At 38.4% G+C, this 11084-nt stretch overlaps 1 protein-coding gene across 3 annotated transcripts in view; it reads left to right on the forward strand.

Annotated features, from left to right (window-relative positions):
* The window catches only part of pdgfrb (platelet derived growth factor receptor beta), a 97230-nt gene extending 88667 nt beyond the window's left edge, over window positions 1–8563 (forward strand). For all 3 annotated transcript variants that reach the window (XM_008104833.3, XM_062970288.1, XM_062970287.1), the window contains 5 exons: window positions 59–170; window positions 773–872; window positions 978–1083; window positions 1318–1562; window positions 2058–8563. In XM_008104833.3, coding sequence (XP_008103040.2) covers window positions 59–170; window positions 773–872; window positions 978–1083; window positions 1318–1562; window positions 2058–2172 — 678 coding nt within the window. In that variant the 3' untranslated portion in view covers window positions 2173–8563. The remainder of the gene's footprint in view (window positions 1–58; window positions 171–772; window positions 873–977; window positions 1084–1317; window positions 1563–2057) is intronic.
* The last annotated feature ends 2521 nt before the right edge of the window (window positions 8564–11084 follow it).

The following is an 11084-nucleotide window of genomic DNA, read 5'->3' on the forward strand; positions in this document are numbered from 1 at the left end:
CTTGTTCATAACTTCGGGACTGCCTGTACTGTATCCTTACTTGTTTTTTTTATTACAGACCTTCTTGCCTTTGAAATGGATGGCACCTGAAAGCATCTTCAACAACCTGTACACTACCTTGAGTGATGTGTGGTCTTTTGGGATCCTTCTATGGGAAATATTCACTCTGGGTAAGTAAGTCAGGTCAAGCCTTTTTTTGATACCTACTGTGTTTCATATTTCTTTATAAAATGAAAATCAGGGTGGGTGATTTGTAGTTAAGGGACTGAAGAACCCTACTCTTGGGGAAAAAAATGACCCCCCTCCCCGGCAACGTCTCCCAATTTAAGCATTTTTTTTTTGTCTTCTCTGGATCAAACCTCCAAATTACATCCTGTTTGGAATAGTGTCTCCTGGGCCTAAAATGGAGAGGGGGGAGTGCCAAAACTGCTTCCCATGCTCTTTAGGGAGTGTTTAGTGGGGGGGGGGGGGGGATCTTTCTGGCAAAAGAGAAATCAAAATGTTAGGAGCTTTTAGGACACAAAGATGGAACTGCATCTTCTCACTCCTGGTCCATATGCAGGGAGGGGGAAAAAACCCTCTCTTTTTTTGTTCTTCTCATTCCATAAACATATTCAGTCCAACCCTGAATCCTCTATTGTCTTGTTTATTAACCACTGCTACACTGTAATGAAAAAAAAATCCAAGAGAAAATTATATTACATTGGCATGAAATATAAGAAGTTTATCCATTACCCATTTTGCTTGATCTTTTTGATATCTAAATTCCCAGGTGGGACTCCATATCCTGAACTGCCCATGAATGAACAATTCTACAATGCCATCAAGCGTGGTTACCGAATGTCTAAGCCAACTCACGCATCTAATGAGATGTGAGCATACATATTAATCTTTCATACACTAGAAAAATGTTATGCATTTTCCCAGTACATAATATTCAAAATTGTTTTCTTTTCCTTCTCCCTTCTTCTTTCCAGCTATGAAATCATGCAGAAATGCTGGGAGGAAAAATTTGAGATCAGACCATCATTCTCTCAGCTAGTTATGCTCTTGGGGAATCTGCTGACAGAAAACTATAGGAAGGTAAGATGTCTCATGCTGACATGATAGAGAAGACAGAAGCACCATATGATTGTAGCATTGATACATTCATGGTTATAATGGTATTCAAAATCTACCAGTAAAAATCAGAGTCATGATAATATTTGCTAATATAGTAAGACCTTGTTTGTATATAAGACTGAAGGTCCATGCCATGTACATGAGTGCCTTTATGCACAATCCCTTTTTTATTTTTTCTGCCCTGTATGATAACAGAGGTATCAACAGGTTAATGAAGAATTCTTGAAGAGCGATCACCCTGCAGTTGTGAGAACAAGGCCCAGAAATGTGGGGCTCAACAATTCCAGGTCCACTCCCAACTCCAATGCCAGTTCAAGCTCTGTGCTTTACACTACTGTGGAGCAGAACGGACTAGACAATGATTACATCATTCCTTTGCCTGACCCTAAACCTGAAGGAGTCAATGACAACCCTCAAGAGGCCTCCAGCAGTCGGGCAAGGTGAGCATCTCCTCCATCTTCTCTCTTACTATAACATTATTCAGTTCAATCTCAAACTTCCTCCATTTTGAAAATGTTATTTGCATACCATATAGGTTTGTAACACAATGGGTGGGAGAAATGTTTGATGAACATGCCGTACACTAGGGAAGAGTTTCCAAAATGTTGAAATCTGCTTGTTTTATTTTGAGAAACATATGAACCAAAAAGTCTTTTAAAGTGTTTTGTATGAGGTTGAATATCCCTTATCCAAAATGCTTAGTCCAAAATGTTCCATATTGTTTGTTTTTTTTCCAGATTTTGGAATACTTGCATATACATAATGAGATATCTTGGAAAAGGGATCCAAGGCTAAACATGAAATTCATTTATGCTATACGCATATACAGAAGATGATTATACATAGTAACATTATGAAGCACAATAGTATTAGTCATATCTCAGCCACGCATGTGAACAATTTTAATTTTCTTTTTACCCCCCTTTTTCCTTTAGTTCTACATTGAATGAAGCAAATACATCATCTACTCTGTCCTGTGACAGCCCTCTATCACATCAGCAAGATGAAGAAGAAGAACAAGAAGAACAAGAACTAAAGCCAGACTGCTAGGTTCACTAGAGCTCCCTCTGTGTGTGTGTGTGTGTGTAAGTGTGCCAGTGTCCCTGTGGCAGTTGTGCTAGAGACTGCTAAGGAAAAACTTAAACATTCTTTCCTTCTTTCCTCTTCAGCCCAAAACAGAACCCAGAAATTGCAACATGTAACAGACTTTGCTGTCACTATATTTGCAGTCCAAATTAACATAGACAAGATGTGCACCATGACCTAGCTTTTGTGGCTCCCATGCTCCTTAAAAGGAATAGTTTTCATTCCATTATTTAAACTAGAGGTTGTTTCGGGGGCTGGTCCCCCAAGAGGCCTTGAACAGAACACACAAAATACCATTTAATTTTTGTACCCAAATGATTCCTAAGGAATTTTCGGCCCAGGGAAAAGCTTTTCTCCTAGCAGCAGATGATCCGATATACAAACTCCCTAAAAAGCTGTTTGTGGGCATTTAGGGACAAAACATTATTTTAATCTGTTTTTTTAACCCTGTGGGCCAAAATCATGTACCTGAGTGGCCTCATGCAGTCTGCAAGGTACACATTGCCCACTGCAGTCTGAACAGAGAATTCATTTTCCATCCACACACCCCTCTGCCAACCCAAGATATTATTAAGACTCTGTTCGAAAGGTCACTCTTCTTTAAATAGCCCTCTGACCATATTGCAAAGGGGCATATTTATGGATAAAACTAGTCTCTGCTCTCCATAATAAAGCATGTCCTATTGTAACATATGAAAAAAGGCATCCAGGGCCTCTGGTGTAAATACCTTTCCTTTTCTTGTTGTTTTTTTTTCTGTTTCTTGCAAGTTTACTGTTCACACCAGGAGCTATCCAGGAGGATCAAAAGCTTTTAAAAGTTTATCCTAAAAAAGTGGATGGATGATTATGTGTGTGAGAGTTTATGTGTATGTGTGTACATGTGCTTGAAGCTCACAATGAAGCACAGAGAAGTGACTTATCTACAGTTTTTGGCCAATTTCCCAGGATTCCCGATTTAGGGCAGTATCATGATGACGACCAGCAAAAGAGCAAACTCAAACATTTAACTGGAGTTGTGTTCTTTCTTTCCTGGGTTCTGCAGTGTTTTTGCAGAATGCCAAGTAATTTAGGAATAAGGGTACAGTATTGCAGGTACCATGGATTACAGGTACTCAAGGTTTACAGTTGTCTAAACTGGACCTCAAATAGTATCTTCCTTGCCCAAGGCCATACAGAACACATGGAGACTTGCAGCTTATGATTCAAATGTGGCAACAGCAGGACATTCCATTGCCAAGTTCCTCTGCGTGTGACATATTTTCAGTATATCATTCATCTTACCAGAATTTGTGGAACTATCTGAGGCCAATACTAGAATGAAAAATGCCTGAGCAGCTTGGGAAGAAAGGCTTTCTGCTTAGATGGGAGCAAACCCTTCACCTTGGATGGACACCACTCAATTTGTTATCAGTGGATGGACAATCCTGTTTTAATTCTAGTGGTGGGAAGGGGAGAGTTGGCTGGTACTTTCTGTGAAGATGCAGATCAAGTCATTATTATAGAAGAAATCTTATGAGAAATAAGCATTTGGGAGAAGACAGCATATCACAAAGGCACCCACCCAACCATCTTTAAAAAAAATCAAGTTAGTATTTTTAAATGATAGTATCGGTCACTTTCTCTTGTTTTGGTATGTCTTCCATCTTTGCTGGTGTTGCTGGGATGATCAGCTTTTGCCATCAGATGCCACTCAGCCAAACAAGTGGTTAGTAAGTGGTTTGATGTGTGATTCCCAGTATATTTTGTGTAAGCGGATCATGACAGTTTCTGTCAATGTGCCTGAGGGCCAGCCTATGTTTTAGGCAGAATGAGCTAGCAGATTTCTGTTTCATTACCATCCCAATGTACTATTGATTCTAGGTTGGAATCGGTCCCTGGAGTCAGTGGTAGGTTCCTTCTCAAGACAAAGAGACAGCGGGATTTTAAAATATTAGTGGAATGTTAACCTATTTCTTCCCTTGCATTGTGATTAATCTTGGTGGATCTAGTGACTGCAACATTAATTTGAAAGAAAAGTGAAATAGAGGCCCAGACTTCATGTATTGTCTTTGTTGGTCCTCATTCTGCCTAATGTGTAGATCAGCTCTAGGCTTGGTACAGCCTCAAAGTCACCAGCTAGAAAACCAAGACCTGACCTAGTTATTTTCTGGCATCGGTGTTGCATGTATCTCTTCCATTTTACTAAAATTGCATAGTGACCGGTGTTCCCAGCATTTTGTTAGCAATCATTTTGTATAATTTTGGACCATCTTTTCAGCTGTCTTCCATATAGAAATATGGGCAGAGGAAAGCTTCTTTCTCCTGCCAGGGCAATCTATTTACCACTTTTGTCACATGGTGTTTTTTTTTTTTAAAAAAAAGCTGCTACTACTCCTAAATTTTGTATTATCTCTTTTTCTAGCCATTGTCAGTATTTCTTTATACACATAGATTAACCAATAGCAATAAAACCAAGGAATATTTTCAAAAGAAGCTGCTACATATAAAAGGAACATTGCCCAGAAAAGATATTCTGTAAATCATTAGAATGTGATAGGATTTTGGTGAAATCAGAACTTGATGTTTTGGACTATATTTCCCAGAATGGCCATGATGATCAAGGGATTTTGAAGGTGGAAGCCCTAAAAAGGTACATCTGATTTAGTGTAAGTAACCATCTTTGTTACTTATAATATTTTAGTTTCATCTGAAAAATATTCCAGCATTTTAAGAGCACAAAGGCATATAGTGATTTAGCAAGAGCTGGATCTGTGCTTTTACTTTCCTGGAGGACTACAGAACAACCTGGTTTGTCTTTGGCTCCACATAGTAGTATAATCTTGGGCTTCACACCTTTGTGAGACAATGTAGCCTAGGCTACATTCCTTACATTAGTGTGTAAGGAAAAGTTGACTCCAGGGCCAGGTGGTATAGGTGAGGTCCACTATTCCTGGGCTGAAGCACCACAAGTTAGTGCAACATAGTCTAAAACAATTCATTTTCAGCTTTTTCTTCAAACTGCTCCTCAATCAAAAGCAGAACAATATGAGATTTGTTTTTAAGAGATTGAATCTATGATCACAGGGCATTTCATACAGGGGTATTTCAAATGCTGGTCTGTTGGGCTCCCAGTTACCAGATTATAACAGACATAGTGGGTGCTAGGTCCTCAAAGTTTCATACTAATAGAAAGCCCCAAACCATGTGCCACTCAATGATTATAGCACAGAAGATGGTAAATCAAAGTTCCATTTTGTTCCTATAAGATTTATAGACGTAAAGCAGTCTCTTATCCCTCCCTCCCCCCAAAGTGGATCACTCCTTAGTTCTGTTTGTGTTCACACTGCTGTCATTGTGTCTTGCTTCATTTTATTTTTATTTTTTTAAACTGTATAGAGATGAGCCAAAACTGAATATTTTCATTCTGATGGAAACATGCTAAACTCTAGAATGTCTCAAATCCATGTTTCAGGTTTAGTCTCATCTCCTGGAGTATTACATTTTCCTATCTATAACATTTTAATCTACAGCTCTTGCAACATTAAAAGCTCAAATATATACAACTTTTTTCAACCAGCCACAACTGCTACATAGCCAGAATATACCAGAAAAAGTCACACTACAGTGTTATGTTCTGAAATGCATATAAGACTGATGTATATACATTTTTTTGTCTTTACCTTTTTTTACTGCTGTGTTTATTAAGTGAGGGACAGAAAGTAGTTCAGAGTTATATTTTTGTTGTTGCTGTGTAATTCAGAGCACATTGGGCCTTGCAATAAATGTGTTGCCTTGTCCACTCTTCCAAGAGCCAATAGGTCCGTCGTAGATGGAAGGACAAGAAACAGAAGTGCAATTAAGCAATAAGGTGGAAGTTGGCCAATTCTGGCATATCAAAGCCCTCACCCACACCCACATAATTTCCCCAGCTCCATGAAATGGACAGGCTACTCAATAATGGTATGTTTGAAATCCATTGAGCTCCAAACTAGTGGTTAAAGTAAGGGGGTTTTCTAAATGGATTAGAGAATCAAGATGGTTCCCTTTTATTTGCAAACTTCCACGGATGTCTATATGCAAAGATAACCCTTTCTCAGATGACATTCACAATTAGCATTGGGTTAGATCCAGATTTTGCCATTGCTGGAGTAGGCCCATTAAAACCCATATAATTTATGTATATTGGTCCCATTTACTCTAGTAGGTCTATCCTAAGTATGTCTAAATTGAGGCCTGACTTTTTACCATTGCTATTTCTTTGTATGAACTGAAAATGATGTTTTCATTCTTGTTCAGGTGATAATTCTCTGAAAATGGGCTAAGTCATATTTAGTTGTTCATGTGTACATATATTAACCATGTACATATAGCATAGAGGAAATTTGCATTTGCCTTGCCACTGGCTCAATTTCAAAGGGATATAAAATGGGTATTTGATTTATTGGTTATTCCCCAAAAGCTGGTGATCCCAAAGTATAGATGGGAATGGCAGCAGATGTTAGATTGCATCTCCCAGCAGTCCTAGTTGTGATGAGGAATTCTGGGAGATACAAGCCAACATTATTTGGAGGACTACATGGTTATCACTCCTATTCTAAAGAAAAGACATGATAGTGGTTAAATTGCCATTCAGAGAGCAAAGTGGCTTTGACAGTGACTTCCTGTGGGTGGCAAATAATGCTCCATCATTTGGAAATGTTCAGAAAACACAACAAAACCAGAATTAATTTTCCCCATTATTTGCTACTAATTATAGTTCAAAGAGCGGGAACTGTTTGTACTTTAATCTCATGATTTGTCCCTAGTTGTTGCTATTTATTTTGCTTCCTGCAGATTTTGTACAAAAAAATTAATACCCCATGCAATTAGCCTGGATTACTGTCACATGAAATCCCTCTTTCCAATTACTCTCTTCCTTCTCCCTTTTAAAAATATTTGATTTTGCACATTAATTGCATGCAGATACATTCCTGAACTATTTTACCTTGCAAATGTCGATCTCATTTACATTTTGGTAGAGACACAGGAAGCTGTTTCTAATCATCTCCCAAGTTAATAGAACTCGAGGTATGAAGGTGAAAAGTATTTGCAGAAGAAGGTTAGGCCTTCATATTTTCGATGGCAGTTAGATAGAGGCCACATCGATTTCATTCTGCACATTTGGCCTGATGAGATCACATTCTTTTTCAGAGAAATTAACCAGTGTGTTTTTGAATTACTGTAAAGATATGGGCATTACTTCACACAAATAAAGTTTCATGATAATAATAATAATAAAGTGGGGAATGGTAACAATACAAAAAAATAAACGCAATCTGAATGAAATGCCACCTGTTGCTGTTAGAGATACCATGCTGACTTTATAGGAAACATCATGGCAAAACAGGGGAAAACAGAATAGACCTATTGGCTGAATGGTCCAGACACATGTTAAATAATTATAATTGTCTAGTTAAAGTCCACAGTAAGATCCTACCCACTGAGACTGTTTTGCACACTGGAATAGGTTTTTGTGTGTAGTCTTTGTCTGCAGCTTGTGCATTCAGCTGTAAAATGGATCCCAATCTCTCCTGGCACAGTAGCAGGATTCAAACTTCTCTTGCGCTCCTCGAGGTCCCCCACCTGATCCAGTGCTGAAGGGGATGAGTGCACTTCAGGCACTTGTCACAAGGTGGTACCAGGCAGATAAAGGGGAGGTTTATCAGAAATAAGCCAAATGATTATGTTATGATTATTGCTTTCCATCAGGTAGGTGTAACTCTAAAGCACTCAAAGAGGAGATGTTTGCAGAGGACAATTAATCTGATCCCTGAACTATCAATTTTTTGCCAGTTTGAGTCACAGTGTGTGTGAAAACTGTGCATATATAAAAGCAGCCAGGAAGTGATGTCCATATTCTCACCTATAAATCCCACCACCCTCTGCTTGATGTGTACCAGCTCTGAGCGGCTCACAACATTCCAGGCTTCCAAACTTTATTTTGTAAAGTTTCTTGTTCAAGTCAACTTAGTTTTCATGGCACAATCATCATGCACCCAGTTTTCCTGAACTTGAGTTCAACATATTAGCTCCTAACCCAGGTCCTTGCTTCTTAACAGACCCATAGAAATTCTTTCCTGCTTGCAATGCTCTCTGAATGGGAAAACAGAACCCCATGATGTTTTTCTCCCATCTGAATACTTCCCTAAACCACCATGGGGGCAAAAATGTGTTTTGAACAAAGGTACCAAAGATTTAGCATTATTCTAGTTTACAAATGTATGTTAAGACTCATTAAACCTTGTTTATATCAGTGAAATATTTTATTCTGTAAACTTTTCAAATGTATTTTTAAAGAATGATTTTTTTAAAGAATTAAAAGAGCTTCTTTTTGAAACCTAGTGCCTCTTCTGTTTCTAGAAATGTGGATTAAGGTTTCCCTCCAGTTACTCTGTACTGAGCAGGATTCCCAGCATCAAGCAGAAGAATGTTAATATGCTTAATGTAACTCCAGGGCTTAGGACAAGCTTAACTGTGGTACCAAGGAGAGAGGGGCATATGTAGGGCTATGCCAAAGAGTGCAATGGGAGTGGGAAGGGACAAATAGAACATTATTTTAAGAATATTGAGCAGAGTAATTGGGTTGTACAAGAGAAGGTAAGTGAAAAGAAGGGGTTGTAGGTGCCATTTGGCTGTATGAGAAGAAATGAAGCCACACAAGTTTTCTAAAAGCAGGTGTTAGGTGTGCATCCCTGGAGATGTGATTTCTGGCCAGATAACCCCTCCTTCAAGCTCTGGGACTCCTCAGATGTCTGGACATCCACCAGGATCAAATCAGCACTGAAGATGAGAATGAAAATGATATCCTGCAGCCATAAACTACGAAAGCAGGTTTGAGCATGGTTTTGTTTTGTTTTTGTTTTTAAAATTCTATGTGGAAAGTATTTGGAGAGGGGGATGTAAACTGTGCCTCTTCTTCATCGACATCAAAGTTGGACAGAAGCTCTTCCGAATGGGTGAAAACAGACTGCAAAATGCACACATCTGATTCAGTCAGAAAGCACTCTAGACATCTGCATTGGCCAAGGTTCACCTAATTCTCCGACAGTGAGAAGGTGAGAGATGCAACGTTTTGTGCATGTTTCACATCCAAAATCAAGACTCAAGGTGTTGTCCTGGTTTGACCTGCTCTTGGTTGAGATAATTGGGAAAGGATTATCTTCCCATGATTTCTGGGAATGGGGAGGGGAAACAAGTATGTGTATTGATTTATGTGTTTTTCTGGTTTTCCATATATATTGATTTAATCTCCAAATGATTAATTAGCTTCACTATTACTCTAAAAGTTTATCCCAGGCAAGAGGCAAAAATCAAAAAGAACCTCCAGTGCTTCCTAAAAATATATTGGGGGCAATTATTCCCATTTCCAAGACATTTTAAGCAGGAAATATGCATGTCTTCTCCAGAAATAACTTGGCATCTTGTTGTCTGTAGTATCTTCCAAACCCAGATTCAAACTGAACTGTTGTAAATTTTCAAATGCATTCTGATTTTTTTCCTCACATATATATATAAAATCTGGATTTGGAAGATACTGCAGACAAGATATATATGTGTGTGCGTGTATATGTTTGGGTGTATGTGTGTATGTGTGTGTATACACACATCTTTTAAAAAGCATACCCCAGCCCTCACATTGAAATGCCCACCCTGAGAAACTGCCCCAAAACTTGCATTGTGGTCATCTGGGTATAAGACGAAACAGTAAAATACAATTTCTAGGCTGTTTATTATTCAACTTTTAAAAATCATTGCCTTTCTAGTCTTGAATTACTGCCAATATTTACATGCAGTTTAGCTTAGTTTAGTTTTAAACCTTTTTGGTGCTTCCAAACCCCTTGCCTTTTTCAATCAGTCTCTTGGCAACATATTGTGCCCCCCCCCCCTTCTGCTTCTGTTCTCAGCATTGAAATGTTCTTCAGAAAATGAAAGGACCCACCACCTATTTGCTAATGAATATGCAAGTAAATTGTAACTCTTTAAAAATTGTCACAAATTGTAAATAGTTACAATACTTATTGAAACATTACTGTTAATGTTTACAACAAAACAGTAACTAAAATGGCAACCCTTTGAGAAGCAACATTTTGCAATAACAATGAAACATGCCTTACTGTGTAAATATTGTTTCACCAATGGCACTCATATTAAAAGTGTTAAGAAATAATCCCCCGGTCTTCTTTAATTAAAAAACAGTAAATTTTAATGAATGGCAATGTTACTTTAGATGTATGGCTTCCTACATCTGGATTGTAGGCTCCTTAACTGATCCTAAATGGATCAAGGATTCATATGCATGTGTAGAATGAAAAAAGAGGCCTTAACTCTACAGTTACCTTAAAGCTATTCAACCTTGTAAACCCTGGCCCCATCTACACTCACTGTTTAATGCCGTTTCAAATCATAATGGAAGAAAGTGTTTTGTTTTGTTTTTTGTTTTTTTGTTGTTGTTGTTGTTTTGCTGTGCAGATGGTTATACTGGAAATCCTTAAACCAATTTCAGGCCCAGATGGTGATGACACAAACCAAAATAACTGGTACACATTAAAGGTTTCCTTTCATGAGCTTTTGTGAGAGTTTGTTGTCTGGCTATTGCAGTTTGAAACCAGCTTCAAATTGCATTAAATGGACAGTGTAGATGGAGCCTATGTTGAACCCCAGCTTTGTGGAATACAATCTGATGAGTCCTGGGGCTTGTCTACATGGACTAAAAAAAATCATAGGTACTGCAATCTTGTTATGCAGTGTCCTTGATAATTTGCTTGCAATGAGGTTCCTTGGGCTATAATCCCGATTGAAAAACCTTGCCTTTTAGGCTGAATCTACACTGCCCCTATAATCCAGGATCTGATCCCAGA

This window comes from Anolis carolinensis, chromosome 2 (genome assembly GCF_035594765.1).
Source record: "Anolis carolinensis isolate JA03-04 chromosome 2, rAnoCar3.1.pri, whole genome shotgun sequence".
Taxonomy (NCBI): Eukaryota; Metazoa; Chordata; class Lepidosauria; order Squamata; family Dactyloidae; genus Anolis; species Anolis carolinensis.